Genomic DNA, 25369 nt, shown 5'->3' on the forward strand with positions numbered 1-25369 from the left:
TCCATTTATCCCACCTCAATTTATGGTCTAGGTAACCCAAAGTATTTATATTCCTCAACATTCTGAATCTGCTCCCCTTTAACAGTGGTCACACTCGCTGAGGATTCTTTCCTAAAATCAATACACATTTCTTTAGTTTTTAAAACATTTACTTAAGATTTGATGCATCACACCAGGTAATCCATTTGTTTAAAAGGGTCCATGACTGTCCTCATCACCTTGGAGGAGACTAACCGATGCAGTATCATCTGAAAATGTCATTAAATATCTCCCTGAACAAGTACTCCTACAATTGTTTGTATACAAAATGAGCTGTAAGGGTGAGAGGACACAGCCTTGTGGAGAAGCAACATTCGTAATTTGTTTATCGGACAATGAACTACCCACACACACTTGTTGAACTCTGTTACTTAAGAAATCCTGCAACCACAAAATCAGTCCTCCATCTAGGTGAGAAATCTACAGATCAGGACAGATGGCAAGATATTATTAAAAGCGGAAGAAAAGTCAGCAAAAAATAATTATCACATGATTTTTGGAACCCTCAAGATGCGAGTAAACAATATGCAACAATGTTAAAATAGCATTGTCCACAAATATTATAAAGCCCATAACTCCGAAACATTTATGTATATTCCAAAACATTTTCTTGACAGCAGCCTCTATGATAGAAAAATTATGTCAATGTCAAGAAAGTTCCTTCATTTGTATTACTTTCTTCATTATTCCCCTCAAAACAAGAAAATACCTGATTTAACCTGTTTGCTCATTCAAAATTGCAACTTTATTTTACTTATTTTTTTCATCTGTAACGGTCATATTTATATATTTCTTCCGTTTACTCTTATGTGGGACACTGATCTTCATCCCGATTCCTTCCCAGGCCAATAGAATTTCACTGTGACATTTTAGCTTCAATTTTTTTGTTTGTATAGGGCCTTATTTACATTCATTTGCCTTTTCATTTCTCTTTGAATGTCCCTTTCAGTTGGGACATTATTATTATAATAAGCTATACCTTCATCTTATTTATCAGTTGTTTCAATATTTTGCCATGGATCCTGCAAAAAAAACTCTATACTAGTCCCCACATATGTTTAATTGAATTTCCTGAGTACGGGCATATTTCCTCATATTTTTTTATTATGTTTGTTTTGAACTTGTTATAGTGTGCTGGTCTTATCTGGTTCACAGCCTGTTGACTGGTTTTATAGACACATTTTTCATCTAGTAAGACTGGGAAACCACCTAAACCAGCTAAGACCATTAAGACTGGCCCATGTATAATTTGCACGCTACTTACGTATCAAAAAGTTGTTGTGCTTTGTCGATCTTAAAACATTTACACCTCCAAGCCGCAGGTGGCAGCAGTGCGTCAAGCAGTCAGTGCATCGCTTCGGGACGTCTGCTGGTGAAGCGGTGTCAAAACAGGCAAGCACATCATGTATTATTTAATTTACGCGTTTGATATAACCTTCTAAAATTCGTTCGAGGTCAGTACTAGACTGACGTGATTTTAATAGCGTCGTTAGTGTCAAAATACATGCTGAATTTGCGAGGTTTAGACTCGTTCTTATGGCTAGATGTATTCCCGGTTATGCTAACAAGCTAACTGATTGTTTTGATCATAACAGTTTCTCATTTCAACGTACAATTTTAATGATTATTACAGTTTTCTTTAGTTAGACAAAAATGTCATTGCAGTGTATTATTTAAACAGTTAAAACAAATTGAGAATAATAGCTGTAGATATTTTAGCTCATAGTTTTGCTGTGTTTGGGCTGCATAGCCCTGGCAAAGGATTTTATATATTTGTTTTAAACTAAATTCAAAGGAGTGTATTCATGTTTATTTTCATTCAGAGTTCTTTATAACTAATTAATTATGCGTTTATACAGTATTGCTTTTTAGAGTGACATTTTATTCTAGTTAAGGCTAGTTGGGTACAAAGCATTTCAGTCTTTTTAGGCTCTTTATTTTTATGACAACAGGCCTTCAAACCTACATCCTTGGAATTATATCCTTTGAGTGATCTGCTTACTTCGAAATGACATATTGATAGGTGTTGTATGTCTAAAATCTAGGAACCATAAGACTGGATTCTATGTTCTTTTTGCTTGTTTGTTTTTTGAGCCAATGTTTGAGTCAGACTTTGGCTCAGATTTTGTTATCCCTGGAAATCATTTACTGACCCATTGGCTTGATTTAATCAGCACTGAGTCACACAAACACGTTGTCAGCTTTAGAGACCATTCAGATATGATTCAAACATGACAATAATAGATCGATTTGACAAATGAGTTCTTCTGAAGGGCTTGATAAAAAAAAAAAAACTAGCCATTTATAAAAACATAATCAAACTACTATTCTGCTGTAATTCAATGTGTGTCATGATCGACCAAACCACACTGTTCGCACAGTTTGACAATTTTTGTTTTCTACTAATACCTGGAATGGACAAACTAAAGAACACATTATCTATGCAGGGGTTATAATGTAGTAGGTTTTTAATGTGTATATGCGGTTCATTTAAATGTTTTTACTGTTTTGCAGGACGTTGTGTGTGTGTGTGTGTAAGCTGTAACGCTGTGCTGATGGAGCAGTGTGCGTGTGTGGAACGGGAGCTCGAGAAGGTGCTACACAGGTTTGTCACATATGGACATCAGTCAGAGGAAAGGCTGGATGAACTCCTGAGGAACGTCTGTGAGCTGAGGAGTCGATTGGTTGCCTATGGTGAGCTTAGAATCCGCTTGGATACCAACATTTGGGCTTTGGTACAGTATGAGCATCTAGTAGTTCGGTATCTGTACCTTAGGCAATAAAACAGCCATGGGTAACTGATGAAATGAAGGCATGATGATTCATCTGAATGACTCGCATGGCAGAAAATATGTGAATAAGTATAGAGACACTGGGCAATATGAAATCTTGTTTCTGCCATAGGATAAAAAAAGGTAATTGCAACTTGATCTCATATTTCTTGCCTTTTTTCTATCAATTCTGAGTTTATATCTCACAATTCTAACGTTCTCAGAATTGTAAGTTTATATCTCACATTTCAGACTTTTCTTCTCAGAATTTTTAGTTCATATCTTGCATTTAAAAAAACAAAAATTCAGTGTTGTGAGTTATCAACTTGTGTGATAGAGTGATTCGTATGTCAGTGCTTGTACATGAAAACAAGTCTAAAGAGGAGGAGGAGGAGGATGAAGTCAACCAAGTGCTTTTACGGCTTTGAAAAAAGCCAATTCAGTGACATTAAGTCATGAACAATAGGTGTACTTTAGATGCCTGCATAAATAATAGCCTGCAGTGCAAACAAACAAACATACAAAAACACAGGAAAAACTGCATTTAGCTGTATAACCTCTAGCCCACACGTTAGATTTTGTAGATGGTTATACAAGCATAACTCTGTTACAGAGCTGAGTCACAGTAGCATATGTCTGTTTAGATCAGAGTTCACTGAGTTGCTATATTTCATCATACTGTTTCAACTCTAGGTGTTCAAGATACAGATTTGTCAGTGCTCCATCAAACAATGGCCCAGTGCTGCAAGGAAATCAAAGAAACTGTGCAGATGCTTGCCTCAAGGCACAAAGACATCCATGGCAGTGTGTCGAAAGTGGGGAAAGCAATTGACCGAGTAAGAATTTGCAGTCTTAATTGCTTATGTTGTTGTTCAATTTAATTCAATCAAATATTAAAAGGACATTCAATTTAACAACAGTTTATCTTAGTCAGGGTCTCCCAAACTGGGTGTTGTTTATGAAATGTTGAGGAAAAGTTAATAGATATTTAAATTGTACAAATGTAAAATTCAATTAAATAATTTTTAAATCAAAACATACTAAAGAAAGATAAAATATATTATGTTTGTCTGGATAAATATCTTCAAATAAATACCGGTGACATTCCCAGTCCTGTTCTTCCTCTCTTTTCCCAGTAGTTTATGGTTGCTTTCTACATTTTCTGTCTCTTAAAAGTGAAAAATCTGTACCTGTTTGATGATAAAATTAGACTTGTGGTTTAATTTACTTTAGTAAATCAATCACCTCAAAGTATTGTGTTATGTGGATTAATATGTTTCTTTTAAATGCTCTTCTCTTGCACAGAATTTTGATGCGGAGGTGAGTGCAGTTGTAGCTGAGAATGTCTGGGACTCTCCAGAGAGGCAGAAATACCTCAGTGAAACCATCGTAGAACATCTGTATCGACAAGGCATGTTGAGTGTTGCAGAGGACCTCTGCCAGGTATCATTTTCTTTTGTATTATTATTAAATACTGTAAATATTAGTGTGCATTTCTGTAAACATTGCTGTAATTCACATTTATGTGAAGTTATGAGATTATCAGATAGAATTTTGTTGACAATTTGATCCCAGCTCTAACATGTAGTGTGTTAATCTGACTTCACAGGAGTCTGGTGTAGTAATTGACATGAGCATGAAACAGCCATTTCTGGAGCTCAACCGCATTTTAGAGGCTTTAAGAACACAAGATCTCAGACCAGCTTTAGAGTATGTGTCGCATCCTTCCGTTTTCTACTTCCCACTTTTGTTTGTTGATTTTTCTTTTCACTTTCAAAAGTTTGGGGACAGTAAAGTTGTTTTTTTTTTTATTAAAGAAATTATTACTTTCATTCACATTAATTTAATCAAAAATTACAGATATTTATAACAATATTTATAATGTCACAAAAGATTTCTGTAATAATAACGAGCAGCACAGCTGTTGATAAGAAATGTTTCTTGTGCTTCAAGTCAGAATATTAGAATAATTTCTTAAGGATCATGTGACACTGAATACTGGAGTAATGGCTGCTGAAAATTCAGTAATCTATTCCTGCCATCACAGGAATAAATTATTTTTGATCAAATAAATACGGCCTTGGTTAACATAATAGACTTCTTTCAAAAACATTAATAATCATACTGACCCTAAACCTTTGGATTGTAGTGTATCTTATCCACATCCTCTCAGTCTTTAAACAAACCCTAGATTCTTTCAGAACAATGAATTTGATTGGGTGTGGCTTGAATAGTTGGATTGTAGATTTAAGATTACTAGTTGTGATTGTTTGTTTGGTTTTATGATTGCTGTGGTAGGTGGGCGGTGGCAAACCGACAGCGGCTGCTGGATCTGAACAGCACCCTTGAGTTCAAGCTTCACAGACTGTATTTCATCAGCCTGCTCAACGGGGGCATCAGCAAACAGCAGGAAGCTTTACAGTACGCACGGCATTTCCAACCGTTTGCCTCACAGCATCAGAGAGGTGAGGAAAGGTTCAGTCCAGAATTCATGGAAAAAACACTCTTGAACCACAATTAGGCTTTAGTTTTGTAAACATGGGTTAAACTGAAGCACCTTTGAGGCTGTTTTTCCAATAACATCATTGGTGCAGTTATTTTGTTCTGTATTACACTACCTGACTCACTGTTGATGATATTTGACCCTTGTTTGTGTGTACTTTCTAGATATTCAGATCTTAATGGGTAGTCTAGTGTACCTCCGCCATGGGATCGAGAACTCTCCGTACCGCAGTCTGCTGGAGACGGATCAGTGGGCAGAGATCTGTAACATCTTCACACGAGATGCTTGCGCTCTTCTTGGACTCTCTGTGGAGTCCCCACTCAGTGTCAGGTCAGAAAAAAAGTCCTAAAATTTCTACACTTCCTGTGAACCCCTAACCAATAATTAGATAGATGTCAGGCCTGTTTTAGGAACTACTGAATTCATTAATCTCTTCAAGTTTTATGCAAGTTTTACATTGTGTTCAATAGAATGGAATAAAACGCATGAGTCTCAAGGCTTGTTTTTAACATGTAAACATTATAAAGTTTGAACTTGAAATTACACTTTTTCTAATGTCTATTCACTGCTTTACTTGTCTGCATAATGCACCATTAAAATGTTTGGGGTCAGTAAGATTTTTAAAGGAATTTGAATAAAGCCTCTTGTGCTTACTAAAACTGAATTTATTATTACAAGTATCGGAAATAAATCCCCCCCCCCCAGTTTAAATGTATTTTAAACACACTGTGAGATCTCTGTTGTCATACTGCTATTCCTTGCTTACAATGTCTTAAACACTCTCTTCTCAGGCTTAAATGCCCATATTGTCCAATGGAGCAGAATCCCTCAGATGCCAAGCAGATCTTCTTCTGATGTCTTTTTTTTTTTTTTTTTTTGGAGTGTAGCTGAATGTCGTGTTGAAGGTCTCTTGGAGCCGCTTTTTGAATGATCTTCATTCGCAGGCATGACGAGCCTTCTGTGGCGGCTTTTCCCCCCGCAACGCCACCTCCCTCTCCAAAGCTTTTAGTTTACAGAGGCCGGTGGCCACGGAACATACCTGTAGAACCCGAGTCAGTAAGTGTACCTAATGAGGAAAACAATCGTTGCAGATCATTCATTTGTTAACACAGCCTAGTATAAACAGGCTTTTACAAGTACATGTGTGTGTGTGCATTTTGCTTGCTCTACATTTGTTTTAATTGCAGAGTATTTTTAAGTTTCCATGGTATAACGCCTCTCTTTTTCTTTCTTTGTGATTTTATTAAGCAAATGGGCGTGATGCATCTGTGTGGGTGACTTCTTGCCAGAATATATTCACGGTTTCCTCTTTTGAGATCACATTTAAATACATGAACGGGGATTGTTTGCACGTGTACATGATAGAAGTGGCTTTTCAGTATGTATATTAACAATGATATAAGGACTGGTGGACGGGTGCCTGCTGATTATAAATGAATCACGTCTCTCTTTCCAATATAATAAAGGCTTAATTGGATTGAATGGTGTTTTGATTAGTGCATATTCATGATAAATCTGAGGATTTGTTTGTGCAAATTGTGATCTTGTTCCTTGCGCCCGTCTGATGTCTGAGAAAACCTCCTTGTCCAAGCCATGTGTCTTGCTCTGTGTATTTAAAAAAAAAAAGTTTAATTAATATACAGCAGTGATTTGTGATGGTATAAAGTTTTCATTAGTATAATTACATATGTAATGTATTTAAATGCACACACAAGTTGTTTTATCACAGAGTTGACTGGACTTGCTGAATTAGCTCTCACAGCTCCAGGCTTCTCCACTTACAAAATCAAAACGGGTCTATGCGTTGATTCGAGAAATGCATCCTTTGCAGACACTTGCATTAACGATTGAACCTTTGCCAGCGTAACACTGAAACTATATGTCCATTAATGTACAGTTGATGGTAGACTGACTGTAGACTGTGTTTTAATGTTCCCCATCAAGATGAGAGTTTCAGATGTTTCCCATCATCCCTGAATGTAAAGCTCACTCTGTTTATATCTGTATAGGTGAAGGGAGACAGTGGAATAATATTTTATCCCTCAGGATGTTCTTCAAATGCTCCCTGGCTTTAACACACTGTAATTACTAATGGTTCCCATTCCACTTTAGGAATCGATATCTCAAAATGTGCATGCCGAAGTGGAATGTGGGGTTTGTAAATTGCCCTTTTGCAGTGATTGAATGGAAATGAAATTTCGAAACCTTGCCCGCAACAAGCTTTTCTGACAGATGTGATCCAGACCTGAGACTCAGAGAGAGAAAACCTTTACCAGTGATCTTTGACATTCTCGAAGGGCAGGCATGTACCAGCACAGCTACATTCTTCAGCGAATGATGTCTGAATTATTTGTATTTCTTGTTTAAAGCCTTCAAGAGGTGTTTGTGTTTTAGTTTTCATTCAGTGATTGAGTAATGACACCGCTTTCTCCACTAACAACTGCAAGGCAACTATTGTAAATATTTATCTTCTAACAGTACAATATGTTTATTATACTTGCATCTAAATAATAAAAAGATTTATACTCAACTTTTGAGTTTGCAGTCTTCATCTACACACACAATTCACTCTACAAAAGTCATTTTTAACCATTAAAATGGCTGAAGTGGTGATGCATTAAGTATACCTCAAAGATATTTTTTATAATCTTTTCATTTGCAATATTACACATGCAATTTCAATGCTTCCTAAAATTAAGATGTTAAAACATTCTTACAAAAGCTTTCTATTTCAAATATATGCTGTTTTTATACTTCCACAAAAATATTAAGCAGCACATCCGTTTTCAATATTGATAATAGTAAACACTGAATACTGGAGTAATTGCTGCTGAAAATCAATGAAAACTTTTGAATGGTAGTGTGTACCTAACAATTGTTATAGGTAAATCATTTAGGGCATATTCTTTGCTTTGTGTTCAAATTATGTTGACATAAAAATTGTGAAATTATGGACGGAAAAATACCTCCATACTGAAACTATTGAAAACAATAGTAAGCAAAATGTTTTAAATGAGATGTTGACCCTTTACTCCCACAAGAGGGAAACCTCAGTGCACTGGGGAAGCGGTAAGGGTTCATACTGACACAAAGACCATACACACACACACACACACACACATATATATATATATATATTTGAACCACAAAACCAGTCATAAGGGTAATTTTTCTTTTTTTAAAATTGAGATTTATACATCTGAAAGCTGAATAAATAAGCTTTCCGTTGATGTATGGTTTGCTAGGATAGGACCATATTTGGCCGAGATACAACTATTTGAGAATCTGGAATCTGAGCGTGCAAAAACAAATCGCCTTCAAAGTTGTCCAAATGAAGTCCTTAGCAATGCATATTACTAATGATAATACATTTTTTATATATTTACGGTAGGAAATTTACAAAATATATTCATGTTACATGATCTTTACTTAATATCCTAATGATTTTTGGCATTAAAGAAAAATAGATAATTTTGACCCATACAGTGTATTTTTGGCTATTGCAACAAATATACCCGTGCAACTTATGACTGGTTTTGTGGTCCAGGGGCACACACACACACACACACACATACACACACATACATATATATATACAGTATATATATATACATAGCAATTTATTGGAAGGATTTTTAAAGTAGTCGGTGTAATAAAACGTTGACAGTCTGTCAAAATTGCCTTTGAAAGTGTGATAACAGTGTAGAGCAAAGTTAATGTTTCTCTCTATTAAGGATCTCACTCTAAATCTCACAAACATTTGTTAAAAGTTACAGGTTTTCGCCTTACAAGACTCGAAGGGCAGGCATGTACCAGCACAGCTACATTCTTCAGCGAATGATGTCTGAATTATTTGTATTTCTTGTTTAAAGCCTTCAAGAGGTGTTTGTGTTTTAGTTTTCATTCAGTGATTGAGTAATGACACCGCTTTCTCCACTAACAACTGCAAGGCAACTATTGTAAATATTTATCTTCTAACAGTACAATATGTTTATTATACTTGCATCTAAATAATAAAAAGATTTATACTCAACTTTTGAGTTTGCAGTCTTCATCTACACACACAATTCACTCTACAAAAGTCATTTTTAACCATTAAAATGGCTGAAGTGGTGATGCATTAAGTATACCTCAAAGATATTTTTTATAATCTTTTCATTTGCAATATTACACATGCAATTTCAATGCTTCCTAAAATTAAGATGTTAAAACATTCTTACAAAAGCTTTCTATTTCAAATATATGCTGTTTTTATACTTCCACAAAAATATTAAGCAGCACATCCGTTTTCAATATTGATAATAGTAAACACTGAATACTGGAGTAATTGCTGCTGAAAATCAATGAAAACTTTTGAATGGTAGTGTGTACCTAACAATTGTTATAGGTAAATCATTTAGGGCATATTCTTTGCTTTGTGTTCAAATTATGTTGACATAAAAATTGTGAAATTATGGACGGAAAAATACCTCCATACTGAAACTATTGAAAACAATAGTAAGCAAAATGTTTTAAATGAGATGTTGACCCTTTACTCCCACAAGAGGGAAACCTCAGTGCACTGGGGAAGCGGTAAGGGTTCATACTGACACAAAGACCATACACACACACACACACACACACATATATATATATATATATTTGAACCACAAAACCAGTCATAAGGGTAATTTTTCTTTTTTTAAAATTGAGATTTATACATCTGAAAGCTGAATAAATAAGCTTTCCGTTGATGTATGGTTTGCTAGGATAGGACCATATTTGGCCGAGATACAACTATTTGAGAATCTGGAATCTGAGCGTGCAAAAACAAATCGCCTTCAAAGTTGTCCAAATGAAGTCCTTAGCAATGCATATTACTAATGATAATACATTTTTTATATATTTACGGTAGGAAATTTACAAAATATATTCATGTTACATGATCTTTACTTAATATCCTAATGATTTTTGGCATTAAAGAAAAATAGATAATTTTGACCCATACAGTGTATTTTTGGCTATTGCAACAAATATACCCGTGCAACTTATGACTGGTTTTGTGGTCCAGGGGCACACACACACACACACACACATACACACACATACATATATATATACAGTATATATATATACATAGCAATTTATTGGAAGGATTTTTAAAGTAGTCGGTGTAATAAAACGTTGACAGTCTGTCAAAATTGCCTTTGAAAGTGTGATAACAGTGTAGAGCAAAGTTAATGTTTCTCTCTATTAAGGATCTCACTCTAAATCTCACAAACATTTGTTAAAAGTTACAGGTTTTCGCCTTACAAGACATCTATTTGGCCACTGAGTTTCCACGGAAACACCTGTTTCTTGAATGAAATTGAGACCCTCCTATGTTTGCACACTAAGTTAGATGACCTCTGACCTGCTTTAAAAAGAGCTTGACTATATAATGAACACTAGGGGGCAAAGATATGCATTCAAGAACAAGATAAAACAGCAGGATTTTTTTCTTTTTGAAAAAAAGGTCCATGTTTTATGTAAGTTTTAAAAAAGTAAATACAAATCTTTTCTTTAAATTTTTCTTAAAAATTAGGCATCTAATGTTTTGACTCTGTTGGCCTTTTCTCAAACTTGATTTACTTCTTGCTTCTAAGGAAGCAACTCTAAGTCTCTACCTGGAGACAGAATAGACTCCTTATTGTCCATGAGACAATGGCCCATTCTGGTCTATCAAGCACAAAATTCCTCTCTGTACAGCTGGATATGATGTGCAGGTGTGCAGGGGCTTATGGAGTCACATTCTTCCTCTGAGAGGAGCAGGCCCACATGGATTTGCAAAACTGCCCATTACATGTTTGTTGAATAATAATTATTTTTTGGCTAATTATCTATTTTATCATGCTTTCAGCTACACTGCTAAATGAACTTTTCTTCACTCAATAGTTCAAAAAGAAAGAAAAAAAACCCTATTCTCTTTTTCTGGTGTCTTGGTGATTGAAGTCTCAGTGCATTATTTTAACTATATATTTATACAAATATTTTAATGCACACCTCTGAATCTGATTGATAGAAAATCGCACACGCTTATGTCATTGTTATTTTAAAGGACTTGTGAGAGATATTTTTATAGAATGGTATGCATAAAATTATCCAACTCCGTGAAAAAATATCAAATATTTTTTAGCCAATCAGAACGCGCTTTCTGTGTGTCAATCATTTCGTACGTTCTTAGTGGGCAGTCCATATATGGGATTCCGGAAGCTGAGAGCGCGTTAGATGAACTTGGAGTCGTTTTCGTGAGTTTGTAAAAGTCAATTGTCCTAAAGGGGTTAGGATAAAAAAAAGAAAATGAACAAACAAAGACGCAAGAGGACAGTAAACATCGGTAAAACTTTTCATCGCTGGAGGGAACTTCAAAAGTATAAATCGCTTGCGAAGCTTCGCTGACAGGTAAAAAATACCATGGTTTGTAGAAAGAGGGGGCGTGTCTAATTCGGCAGAATTTACAGATGTTTAAGTCAAAGTCCCTTTAAGTTTAAATGCATTGCTTATAATTTTACAGATTCACAGCCAAATCAGATCATAAAAGTAAAGTAAACGTTTTTTATGAGGCTGAACCACTGATCTACATAATAGATATATTAATCTATATAATAGATATGCGGTCTGGACTAGACGAAATCTGCATATTTTTGTTTTCTGCGCTTGGAGTCCAGCCCAACAAATACACCAAATAAGGTTATAAATAAAGTTAGATAAGGTACGATATTATTAACATAATAAGATATAGTGCATGTGAAAGAAACCACTAATTGGACACATTTTAAACTTTTTTTATTTTGCACTAACTGGAAGACACTGGATACCACCTTATTTTTCCCGTAAGAGCAGGCGCAGGCGCCATTTGTCAACTTTATGTGTCTGGCTTCCGGTGTCATTCGCTTTCAACTATTTTTAGCTGTACAAAACAGCTCGTTTTGCTGCTTGATATTGCAAACTGGTGTGTCTTACCATACTATTTAACTGTATTATCTTAATCATGAACACACTGGTTTGTAGTGCAAACCGTTTACTGCACGTTGTTGTTATTCTTCTCGTTTTTTCCCTATAGCGGCCAATGAACCAGAAGTCTCGCACATTCACAGAAAACCTCTTACTTCCGCGTTGAAAAATAAGGTGAGCTGTTTTTACAGAACAAGGGAATTAGTCTTCAGTCAACGTAAAGGAAAATGTCAAGGTTTATGCGACTTTGAGGTAAAGAACACCATACCTGTATAGTACAAACCTGTACAATTAATACATGAAATAGAAGATGAAATTCAGTAGTTTTTAACAAGTCACAGTATAGTTTGCTATATGAAGATATAATAACGTGGGATCTAACGTTACCCTTACGATCAATGACTTTTCAACAGTTCTATGCACACATTGGCATCAAACTATAGGCTACAGAATTTTCATTTCACATTCATGCATTTATAACATCTTGGGTCAGATGAACAAAAAAGCCCACCAGAGCACATCAATACACATAGTAGCAGAAATGCTTCTATAGGGATCTGCTGTTTACATATGTTTTTCTAATGCAAAGGACAACTTATAAGTTGTGTGCTTTTAAAGTGCAACATGCGTTTTAGGGAATGCACACTTCTGATTTCAGTCTTTAAAGAATGGCAGCATAAAAAAAAAAATGATGTTTGGATTTGTGATTTATCACCCGCTGGAACTGTCATGATGAACTTGAGCAATATTCAGTACCTAAAGCACGAATATACCATTGAATCAATGAAAAAAATAGTGCTAGAACACTCGTTGTGACTGTTTTAGAATCTAAAAACAAATATCACGTCTAAGATTCAATTTGGGATGAGTCAATGTTTTGATGATTCAAATTTATCAAAGCAAAATCACATAAAGCAAAACAACCCATAATATTCAGCTTGCTCCTCTGTTTGGTACACTTTTTGGCCAACTTATATAGTATAGTTTATTTATTCGGTTTAAAACATCGTCTCAGAAGAGAAACGTGGGTTGAGGAGCCAGAGCTGTTGGCATCAATCTAATCTCCGATAGAACATTTGCAAAGTCAAATTTCAGAGGACTCAATCCTCTCTATCCAGGGCAGACCAGTGTGCGGCTTTGCTTCTTGTAAAGCCCCGCCCTCATCTCCGCCCACTAATCCCACCTCTTCAACTCTTGCCCTGCCCACCCTCAGCATTGCCAGTTCTCTCTCTAAGGCCTCATTCTTGTGGTACATCACAAGGTAGCTGGCCTGCAGCTCCTTCTGGTAGCGTATCACCTTCTCTTTCTCATTCTGCCACGTGCTCCTCTCCATTTCAAAAGCTGAAGCCTGCGCCTCATTCTGCCGCCTTTCCAGCAGCAGTTCAGCTCTGAAACGCTCCTCCGTAGCACTGGCTCCATCAGTCTCACCCGTATCAGCTCGATGGTCCTCGAAAGCAGGCAAGGGGCATTTCCGTCGGGCGCCCTGTAGGGCCATCTGTAGCATGTCGATCTGACTGTCCTTGCTCTGGATCTGATTGCGTGCCTCATGCAGCTGAGTCTTTAAGAGGAAGATTTCACTCAGCTTCTGTGTAACCTCTGCCTGAGAGTCCCGAAACTGTTGCTTCAGTAAAGAGATTTCTCCAGACTTTTGGCAGACCTATCAGAGCAAAACAGTTTAGTTATTTATTACAGCTTATACAAAACACAAAGACAAAATATGATTTGAAAAGATTGTTCATAAGGCTTTCAAGAATGGTTGTTATCCTTTGTTTAAGGCTCACAACGCTTTGTTCAGACAGGCAACTAAATCTTTTTTTTCTTTTTCAAACAATTTTTTAAACACATTTCTGATTTAAATCCATTTAGTTGTTTGTCCGAAAAGTTAAAAAAAACCCCATGAAATCTGATCCAAACTACAGCCATGTGGTTTGAAATCTGATTAATGTTGATTTTTGGAAATACATTTAATTCTGAATGGTCAGATCAGATTTCACGTAGTTTTTTTTCTGTCAATCTATGATTTTTTTTCCCACTATGGAATCAATAAACAATTCAGTGGTTTTGGATGTTTATATTCTTTTGTGGCAAGATTTCCATACAATGACAGAGACTCTTTCCATTCTCTCTGTGCAACTATATATATATACCTTTTAATGTCTTTTTCTCTTTTTTTGTCTTCAGTCATTACTATGGCAACTGATAAATCGAATAGTGGCTAAACTATTTGAACAAACGGCTTTGATTACTGACAGTACAAAATGACAGTGTGGACAGTCAGCCTTAAACATCTCATTTAGATTTATGTTCAGTCTGAACTACCAAGTATGCATAATATGTTTTTCTTGCAACTAAAATCTATTTCTTTCCTCTATCTCTTCCAAACATCTCTGTATCTCAGATAGTATCTGGACAGATAGCTCTGACTTAATGCATACCTCCCATTGGGTCTCTTCCAGCTGTGGAATAATGTTCTGGCTTTGTGCCACTGGGCTTTGACTTTTCAGGGTCTGGCACTCCAGCCTGACCGAATCCAGCTCCTCCTGCAGCCGGTTGCGTTCCTGCTGTGCCTTATAGAGCTGCAGCTGTAGGTTTCGTTGTGAACGCTGGGACTGCTGGGATACCTGGCGCAGTTTGGCATTGTACAGGTGTTTCAGTTCTGTCACTTCCTTCTCCCAGAGCCGCTGCTTCTCTTCAAAAACCTACAGCAGAACAAACACAGAGTTTTGTATTTTAATGTAGTTTTTGTTTTGTAAGAATGGTAATGTAGTGTTTTATTTTCAATTTGTCTTTCATTCTTCAGTATTTTAAGATTTACTTATTTTTTCAGTGTATTTTATTTGTATTTTTTAGTTGTACTATTGGTTTATGGTCTGTGTTTACAATTATTTAAATGTATTGTTTTATAAGGTATTGACCTTTTTTGAACAAAAAACAAAAACAAAGCTCAATCTCTGAGTTAAAAAAACTTTAAAATACATGCTGTTCTTTTAAATCCTGGAAAAAATTTATTATGGTTTCCACAAAAATAATAAGCAGCATAACTCTTCTCTACATTAATAATAATAATAAGAAATGTTTCTTGAGCAACAAATCAGCATATTTCTGAAGAATCATGTGACACTAAAGACTGAAAATCCAGCTTTGCCATCACAGGAATAAATTACATTTGAAAATATATTCAAATAGAAAACTGTTATTTTAAAGTGAAATAATATTTCACAATATTACTGTACATTTTATTCAAAAATATGCAGCACTGGTGAACATAAGAGATATTAAAAACATTTTAAAAAATCATTCTTATTTATTTAGTCATTTATTAGACGCTTTTATCCAAAGCGACTTACAAACGAGGACAACAGAAGCAATCAATTATAGTATTAAAACAACTAAAAACAGATCCAAAACTAAAATCGAAAACTTTATAAATACTACCTATACACATTTTTAAAATAAAGAGATTAAATAAAAATGACAAATGCATACAACACAATTTGCATTTGTATTTCATTTTTATAGATGCTGACCTGTGCAATAGCGTCTTCGCTCTCATCCAGGTTCCTCCTCATCTGACGTAGCTCGTGCTCTTTTTCCTGCAGATGGTCCTCCAGGTCTCTCACCACGTCCTCCATAGAGTGCGACAGTTCGTAGGGTGGCGGGGCCTCGCTTCCATAGCACTGCAGGCGGTTCAGCGTAGCCATACTCTGACAGGACATTTCTGTGACTGTGGAAGCAGCTCCCTTGGAGCCCAGTGAGGTGCGATCTAGTGAGCCGATGTGGTTGATGTGACCCATAGAGGCACTGATTTGTCCCAAGTGAGGACGGAACGGTGGCCGATAAGGCGGCAGGCTGTTCATGGAATTGTGCCCCGAGTCAGATGTGTTCTCCTCTTCCTGGCTGAGGCCCTGGGCTGCTGCTAGCACGCCTTTGCTGACACTCGTGCCTGGCCGTGAAGGGGAGGAGGACGAGGAAGAGGTGGACCGCGATTTGGCCGCTGCTTTGGCATAGGACGGATGCATGCCGTTAACCAAGCCACTCTCTAACTCCTCCGACTTGGAGGGGTAGAGGTTCTGCATTGAACTGAAGTTTTTCGGGGTGACCGGTTTAAAGGCTGAAGGCCTGAAACGTGGCTGTGAAATGAAAAGGATAAGTCAATTGCAGCATGTAAATCAGGATAATAGATCTACACTTAAATACTGGAGCCATGCCAAACAACAAAGTAATTTAATGTAGACCACTTTTACTTCCATATTTCTTCAGCCTCGCTGAATTTCCTGCTCAATAACATCACCTGAGGGGGACCATATTTGATTACAGAGATAAATTTAGCCAGCAGAAGCTAGTCAGTTAGTCTACATGCTGCTGGCCTGAACGGTTTATATGATTTATTTCCATTTGAGACTGTGGGGAGCTCACCTATCAATAAATTACACTTGCCTCAAGAAGAAATATTGCCTTCATGGAGCCTATTCATCTTGTTTTAATCCAGTCGTTGTAAAGTGTGTTTTTAACACCTGCTCCTTCCGAGATTTGTTGAATACTTAGTGAAAGTAAATGCTGATGGGCAAAAAAGCCAGTAACTATGATAAATTCATCCTTACTTTCCTACAAAGTGGTAAACAACTACTGAACAGTGTTTATTTTTCTAACATTCCTTAATGAAATGATATTAATTTTTATATTAATAAAATGCTGCTTCCAGGTCATGTCCGAATTACCATATTACTGTTTTTATTTATTTTTTTATAAAAAATGCTAAAATTCATAATAAAAAATAAAATACTACTACTAAATACAATTTTATTGTACTAATTTTATATTATTTTTATTAAATAATGTATTGTTTAAAAAAAAAACGTATCCATCTATATGGTGTTGATAACAGCAAAATACTAATTTAATTTCAGATTATTTGCTGGGTTTACATAAAATTAGAAGAAATTGATGTTGATGTGCGTTTATAAATATTCTGTAATATAAAAAAGAATAAAATAAAAATAGTAGTTTGGTAGTGATCTTCAACTTTAAATATATGTACGTGTCAATTCACTTCCATCTGCTCCTATAAAACTTACAAAGCTGAAGTATGTAATTTCTGCACCACTAGAGTCTTTAAACACAGAAGCAAAACTAATAACTATTTTAAGCCAGGTTTCCCAAACATTCTGTGTCTGCCATTGGCCAGAGGTTCAAACCAGTAATTTTGAGCTTGACAAACATGGAAAATCGCAATTACTGTAATTCTGACATGGCATGGATGAAGCATAACTCTACGACAGTTGTGTACCTTGTCAAACTTGCCACCTATGGGAAGTGAGTTCTTTCCCAAATCAACCTCCTTTCCGTCCCTGTGGTAGACCTTAGTGCAGACGTCGTCCTCCGCTCTCCTGTGCTCTCTCTTGATAGAGGACGTCCCAGAGATGATGTGTTTGCTGCCCTTTGCTTCCTTCTTGGTTATGTTCAGATAGTTAAGCAGCTCTCTCTGGTTGAAACCCTTCTTGAGCAGGCCGTGGTTCTGCCGTCCTGTCACTTGTGGAACTGCTCTGTTGCTCTTGGTTGGTGACACGTCTGGTTTCTCGATTAAGCTGCCTACACTTCCCATGACGCAGCGGCCTGATGCCAAAGTGGACGCTGGATAACCGGCACAGATGCTTTTGCTGGGGTCCTGGTTCAAGGACAGGGCCTGGACTGTTGCCATTAGTTACAGGATCAAATGGCTCCACTGGGATCTCTAAATTGAAAGAAGAGAAATGAAAAACAATGAAAACCCCTTCAGAAGATCAAATAAGAAACCTGAATCCTTGAATCTGCAGAATATTCTGACATTTCAAGAAGCATCTTTATGTTTCCCCATCAAGAAATAAGACATTTTAAAATGAAACAATAATTGCATAGTTTCTTAATTTGATGATGTCCTGTTGCTGGACACTGCTGTCACTGCTTCAAATGTCATAAGCACATGTTCATATATGTGGTCTAATAAAAACCATTTCATGTAAGACCACGACATGAAAATAGGTCAAAAGCTTTTGCTTTCCTTTTAGAAATGAGAACTACTGTACACACAGAAGTTCACAAGCCTGTTATATAACTGAAATGATACAAGCTGGGAATCGTCTCATGAGCCAAATACCCTGAAAATGAGGGCAGCTGCCTTTGGAACGCAAAAAAAAAACCACTTTTAATTTACACTGCAATACTGCCGCATTAATCAATGTCCTCTGGTAATCACTCATTTGTGTTGTGAACATTTCCTCTCCTTCAAAGTGAAGTTGATCTACTTATACACTCAGTGCTGCCCTGCTTCTGAACGGTCTGGGTTTCAGTATATCTGTTTAGTAGTGCCTCACTCTTTCTTTTTCTTTGTTTCTCTCTAACTCTGTCAATCAGTTTTCTCTTTCCAGAGCACCTCATTTAAGAGCCTGTATTGATTTCACTTCCACGACCTTCTCTCTCATTGCTATAAATGTAGGCTACTGGCCTCAAACACCCGTAAAGACAAATGCACTCAAGTGTTTCTGCTTGTGTATATACTGATCTACAGGCACATCCAGTGTGAATATATACTCTCGGTCTTGTGTAGGACTCATTTCTGTAACTAAAGAATAACCAGATTGAAAAAGAGCCAGTGCCCTCTGAAAAAGTCATAAATAATACAATGACCTTGTTTAAACAACACTTAGGCCTGATTCTGACCTGCAGTGAAGTTGATGCAGAGAAATGGATCTGCTTAAAGGCCTAAAATATTCTAGCACTTCACCAGATCACTACTCAACACCTCTGGGTCACACTGAGAGTGTCTCTGAGTGTTTCCTTTATCCTAGTACATCTTCACCTTTGGCATCTCACCCAAAGCAAAACAATTTACTTACTGTGACCTGAGATAAAATACAGCTTGTTAAAACCTCAACTAATTCTGTTATACCTCACTTAATTTTGTTTATACTTAATATTTGTGCTTAAAACAAGAAAAAAACTATTTGCAAATGGAGAAAGAAAAACAAGACATATAAGATAGATATAAGATAATATATTTCAAGATATATTCTCAGAAAACAAATGTTGTTTTTCTTTATAAAATTCTTGAAAAATAATTTCACTTTTTTTTTGTTGCAATGTATTAACAGCTTCACCAGATGTCAGCACATTATGCTTACAAACGTGCAGTTAAGCACAGCATCCCCTCCAGGCTCTTCCGTATATCAACAAAATAATCATTTACCAAATTCAGACTTTTGCTACTGGAGTGATTATGCAAATAGTTAGAGAAGAGGCAAAAAAGTGTGGCACTTAAGTTCATGCTTTTATCCACAGAAAGATCAAAACGGCACCTCATGATTTTATGCATGAGATGTGGCTGAGCTCTCCTCAGTTTTCTGCCATTACAGCACTCAGCTAACTACAACACTTACTGCACAAGACCTGCATCTGCGCAAGCCTCAATTATAAATATGCCATGACTTGGAGTGCCACTTTAATTTATGATTGACAGGAGGTCATTTCAGGGTTGATATGCTTTATGGTGCTTTGTGTCACAACATGAGTAAACACTGACTGTTATGCTTATATCCCTTATGCGTATAAGTGTATAGGACTCTGTGGCCGCCACGATTATGTTCAGATAATACTTCCTCTTAAAAGTCAGATGAACCAAAGTGATGTTGACACAGAAAAACCAGGAAAATGATGTCTAGCTTGATTAGACAGAATATTAAAGATACACATTTTAAAGGAATGTTTATATAAATATAAACATTTATATTTCGTAAATGTAACAATTTACTCGGCTGTCCTAGTATCCATTCATTCATTTGGGTGTTTTCTCACAGCTATTACTTATACATCTGATTATTTGTGATTATTTTTTTTTTGGTTAGTCAATCTATACATGTATAATGTAATTAATTAAATTACATTTTTAATCTGTTGACAGCCCTAGAAACTGTGTGAGGAATGTCTGTGGTCTGTTACAAAAAGCTTGAGTTTTTATGACGTGAGCTGAGGAATCGGGGGAAGGGTTAGCAAAGGTTAAAAAAAAAACCTTTTAAAAGTGGCCACAAATCTTGAAGGACATGAAAAATGTTGCGTCCAGTCTTTTTCCTTAATTGCTTCAGACATTGAACAGCCGTAGTGAGTTGAGAGACCAGGCTTGATTTACTGCCTAGTTGGGCCCTTCAGAGCCAGTGGCCCTTCCACACATTCTCATTTACATTCCCCCCTTGGAAAAGCTTTAATTAGATGCCTGTCTAACTCACAGTGGGAGTTTGAAGAGCACCTGAAACTTTTTATTTCCGCCTTCTGATGCTGTTTTAAATGTCTTTATTTACATAATTTAATGATTGTGAATGTAACAAAAGACATCCATGAGTTGAAATCTAGTGTTTTCTGTGAGGAGTCAAATTTACCTGGGAGTTTGGATTAAAACTAAAACATTTCCCATTGAGAGGACGTCAGAGCTTCTCAATGTAATATTAATCATGATTAGGGCTGCCCCCTAACAGTCGACTAACCGTTAGTCAACAAGAAGAGGCTTAGTCGATCAAAATTGTATTAGTCGCAGAAAAAACTAATTCCATAGGAGGTGGCGAAGTTAGTAGACTGCAACGGACAGATTATTAACAGCTGATCTATGTGGTAATTACAGTACATTGGACATCCAAACGTTCGTTTTGTTCATCGACCTCAAATGTGGCTTAGTATCTAAATGTGTGCTATTCAAGTGTTTGTGCGGAGTGTGGAAGCTGAATAGTAGAGCGCTCACTGCATGACAGCTAACTTGGAGGCACCGGTGCGATCATTTGCATTTAACTTACTCATACAGAGTAATACATCTTTCGAATTTGTAAAAGGTTTACTTTTAAAAAAAATGAACCGAAACTCTGTGCTTGCCTCACAGAGATGAAAAATATATCTATAGAAAGCGAAATGTCTCCTTTTACATAAACCAATTCAAATGGAAAAAAAATATTTTCCGATTATGTAATCTGTATGAAACGTGCACGTCCACTGTGGAGATGACGAATCAGTGTTATCGACGACTTCACTGCAGCCGAAAAGCACAGAAAACAAAATTTGTAAAATGTTTACTTTTATTTGTGTGGACTCAAAAAAAAAATGAACCGAAACTCTGTGCTTGCCTCACAGAGATGAAAAATATATCTATAGAAAGCGAAATGTCTCCTTTTACTCCACTGTGGAGATGACGAATCAGTGTTATCGACGACTTCACTGCAGCCGAAAAGCACAGAAAACACTAGTTTATTAATGAATTATTATGATGTTAAGGCAGTCTTCTTGCTGTTTTTTCCCCTGATGCATTCATAATCATTACTTCAGCCAGTGTGCTGTGGCAAGTTTTATGCATGCTCTTGAGCGCTGATAGGCTATAGGCAATTAAATGCTCATTATTATGAATTATATGGTTTATTGATATAAAGTGCAATTAGTCGACTAATTGCTAAAACTGAACGACTACTAGTTCACTAGAAAAATCTTTAGTAGAGGTCAGCCCTAATAATGATAAAGTAAATTCTGCAACTTTGACTAATGTAACCGCTTTTGAACCAATATACTTTCTTCTATTATTTGACGCAGATATTTACAATGGAGTATAATGCCTCGGCCTAAAAACATATACATTGGCTAAATAGCTTTTATTCAGAAGTGCACAAGTAAGGCATTTAAAGCTAAAGCATGTCTCCTTCAAATTCCAAACATACTTCAAGAATCAAGTTAAGACTTGCAGTCTCTCTCATCAAGACAGTTCCCTGTCTAACTTGATGTATCTCTAAAAATATCAGAAGTTTACTTCCTTCTTTGGCTCTTAACATTCATACTGCCTTATTCTTGCTTTGTTGCACATTTTTGTGCACAGACCAGCACAACCTTGTTCCAGCACAGACAAGCAGGTGATGTTCGGAATAGCATACTAGAATACTACTCTTACTATTTCTGCAATATGCAGCACAGATTTTCTGCATCCATTACCTGGGTGGCTACATTTGCTGTACAGAGTGCTGTGTGTAATGTATCCCACAGTTCAGTTTGCTCAAAGTATTATAAAAAAAGTGATATATTGATTATAATCCTAATATTAGCCTAGTATTATTTTTAACATCAATATGAATATTTAAAGAAACAATATAGTGTATACTATGCAGTAAGTAGTATACTAGTATTCCATTCTGAACAATGAGTTTACACTTAAAAATGAAGTTGGTGTCCCATTAAATGTTGAATTTAAGGACTGATCTGCTGGAACTGTCAGAGGAAATTACACATTTCAATTCACAAGGCATTTCCAGTCAGCTGTCCTTTATGTATCGTCAGTCAAAAAACAACACACAGGGCTATTTATTCACTCATAGCTTTCTGGTCATTGATTTCCGTTACATCATAGGCGCCATGTCGTGATTACTATCATTTAGCTAGAGGCCATGGACAGACATGAACCCTTCTGCATATCATTGAATTAATGAATCCTGAGGGCACAAACATTACACAAACTCTGTTACAAAGCCTAGTAAGCTGCCTCACTGCCTACTATCTACCCTCCCAACCGGAAAGTGCTTCATATACAGCAACCCATAGGGGAAAAAATTGATAAAATTTATATTTAAAGGGGTCCTATTATGCTCTTTTTCAAAGTCTTGATTTTGTTTTGGGGCTGCACTAGAACATGCTCTCATGCTTGGTGTTTCGAAAACGCATTATTTTTTCACATAATTTACATTATTAAAATACCTTTCTCCCCAACCTGGCACAAATGGCTCGATTAGTTCCGGGTTTGATGAAGGCCCGCCTTCCGAAAAACGAAATGTGTTGTGATTGGTTAGCTGTCACAGTGCGTTGTGATTGGCGAACAGCTTAGACGGTGTTTCAGTACTGCCCCGGCCCTTGCCAAAGTAGCAAGTTCCGTCTGCTCCGGTATAGTTAAGGATGGCGTCAATATCGCCATATCAATTTGAGCCGAATTCAGACCCCGAGAATATTGAACAAGAGGATCGCGCAGAACCTTTGCACGCACGGATATTGGGCTAAATCACATTTTAGATATGATGTCAACATCCGCTTAAAGGGGTCATATGATGTTGCTAAAACATTATTTTGTGTATTTGGTGTAATGAAATGTGTCTATGCAGTTTAAGGTTAAAAAAACACATTATTTTCCACATACTGTACATTATTGTTTCTCCTCTATGCCCCGCCTTTCTGAAACACGTCGATTTTTACAAAGCTCATCGGTCTGAAAAGCGAGGCGTGCTCTGATTGGCCAGCAATCCAGTGCGCTGTGATTGGCTGAATACCTCAAGCGTGTGACGGAAATGTTACGCCCCTCACCATACTGTGATGCCGTGTCCCGGCCGGAGCGATGAGACAAAAACATTAAAACCCATTATAAATGAGGCATTTGTTGCATCCAGTGGGGACATAATTACTGATTATAATCACTTATACTGTCTTTTTACGTGTTGTGAAACACACAGCGTCACACACGGCGGGCTTGAGTGAGTAGAGGCCGGAGGGCTAGAGTGAACAGTGGCGGCGGGCAGATTCGACGAAGGAGCGGCCGACGGGCTTGCGGCAACCACATGTGGCGACCCCGGGCTGGACTCCGCTTCGTCCATGGTGAAAGCCGATCCGGCAATCCACAGCGCAAAGTTGATGTATTTCCTCAGCAACCAGCACGGATCAGCTCTAGGCATGACGACGCGGATATCATCCTCTTTTGTAAGGCCAAACAAAGTAGTTTCGCTTTCACAACGAAACACACAGCGTCTTCACGACATGGCAGCAGCAAAAATACTACAGTGAGAATAAAAGTTACGCCTTCTTTCTTTGCGTGAACATTTGGGTGGTGTTATGCAAATATTCCCACATCGTGACGTAGACATGTGGGGGCGTGTTAGAACGAGCCGTTTTAGGTAGGCATGGTTGACTCTTAACTTTTATAAAGAATACCTCTTTGGATTTGAGACTTTAGTCTTTGCAACTTTACAGATCTTCGTTATGCACCAAGAGCTTGTAACACTTCAAAGAAAAAGGAAAAATTTTAATCGCATCATATGACCCCTTTAAAAATAAGTGCATTTACTATGTACAGATAAGTGCAACAGTAATATGTATTATGTTTATTGTTATTTAATTCTAACATTATAACATGAATTGCAGTGAAACTGTTATACAGTTGAATTGATTTATACCATAGTCTCATAATTGAAGTGTAAATTCTGCAGATTACATCATTATTCAGTATTGTACTGTCAGCAATTTATGAAAAAAAATTTGACATGGCAAAAACATGACGCTACAGCAGCTCTTCTTCTTCGTTTTCTCCGATGCACCAACTCTGCATCAGCACTTCTTCTTCGTCGTCGTCTTGTCTGATGCACTCAACCAAGTGTTCTAACCATGACCTCGCTCCTCTCCACCCCCAACCATTTGAATTTCCGTAGGCGGGAATTAGGCTGTTTTCACACCTGTAGATCGATTGCTTTGTTCCGAAAACAGAGGTTAAATCGCTACAATGTTGCAATTTCATCTTGGTTCGGTTCACTGTTCAACCGACCGATTAAAGCCCATTTGTTATAAAGGGGTGGTTGACTGTTTTTTTTATAGGCTTGATTGTGTTTATGGGGTGCAGTCTAACATGTGTTAATGCTTCGTTTGTTAAAAAACGCATAATTTTTCACATAATTTACCTTTATTCCACAGCTCTCTGTCCCTTCTCCTCTGAACGCACTGATCATTTCCTGCTTTTATGAAGCCCCTCCCTCAGAAATACACGATGGGTTCTGATTGATTAGCTGGCCCAGTGTGTTGTGATTGGCTAAACCGTGCGTCTAAGCGTCCCGCTCCTCAACATAGCGGCATGTGCTCCGGTTGTATTGTAAACAATGACGTCGTCTATATTGCTTATCAATTTGAGCCCGATTGAGATGCAGAGGCTATTATTGAAGAGGATCGCGCAGAACCTGTGCAAGCACGGCTTTTAATGGTAGGCCTAAGATTTTTGTTTGTTGTCTCATACTTTTAGATGCGCTGTTATTTGTAAATGCTACTGCTTCTGTTAGCTTTTAATATA

At 36.9% G+C, this 25369-nt stretch overlaps 2 protein-coding genes across 3 annotated transcripts in view; one reads left to right on the forward strand and one right to left on the reverse strand.

Moving 5' to 3' along the window:
* The first annotated feature begins 1365 nt into the window (after positions 1 to 1365).
* Positions 1366 to 5677, forward strand: LOC107594881 (protein RMD5 homolog B-like). The gene is made up of 7 exons (XM_016285090.1): positions 1366 to 1431; positions 2554 to 2733; positions 3504 to 3646; positions 4116 to 4253; positions 4420 to 4520; positions 5109 to 5275; positions 5478 to 5677. Exons 2-7 carry the CDS (start codon positions 2595 to 2597, stop codon positions 5660 to 5662), a joined length of 873 nt encoding a protein of 290 aa, XP_016140576.1. The 5' UTR covers positions 1366 to 1431; positions 2554 to 2594; the 3' UTR covers positions 5663 to 5677.
* Positions 5678 to 12128: 6451 nt separating this feature from the next.
* LOC107594882 (NEDD4-binding protein 3 homolog) overlaps positions 12129 to 25369 on the reverse strand; it is a 33807-nt gene continuing 20566 nt past the window's right edge. For both annotated transcript variants that reach the window (XM_016285092.1, XM_016285091.1), the window contains exons 2-5: positions 17573 to 18016; positions 15813 to 16415; positions 14721 to 14984; positions 12129 to 13942 (exon numbers count right to left, since the gene is read on the reverse strand). In XM_016285092.1, coding sequence (XP_016140578.1) covers positions 13370 to 13942; positions 14721 to 14984; positions 15813 to 16415; positions 17573 to 17983 — 1851 coding nt within the window. In that variant the 5' untranslated portion in view covers positions 17984 to 18016 and the 3' untranslated portion in view covers positions 12129 to 13369. The remainder of the gene's footprint in view (positions 13943 to 14720; positions 14985 to 15812; positions 16416 to 17572; positions 18017 to 25369) is intronic.

Source organism: Sinocyclocheilus grahami, unplaced genomic scaffold, assembly GCF_001515645.1.
Source record: "Sinocyclocheilus grahami isolate Dianchi unplaced genomic scaffold, SAMN03320097.WGS_v1.1 scaffold192.1, whole genome shotgun sequence".
NCBI lineage: Eukaryota > Metazoa > Chordata > Actinopteri > Cypriniformes > Cyprinidae > Sinocyclocheilus > Sinocyclocheilus grahami.

Excerpts from the sequence above, each read along its gene's own strand:
- LOC107594881 (XM_016285090.1), top strand. The coding sequence starts at position 2,595 with ATGGAGCAGTGTGCGTGTGTGGAACGGGAGCTCGAGAAGGTGCTACAC. Across the intron at positions 4,254-4,419 it reads TTGCAGAGGACCTCTGCCAG|GAGTCTGGTGTAGTAATTGA; the intron begins GTATCATTTTCT and ends CTGACTTCACAG. Across the intron at positions 5,276-5,477 it reads TGCCTCACAGCATCAGAGAG|ATATTCAGATCTTAATGGGT; the intron begins GTGAGGAAAGGT and ends TGTACTTTCTAG.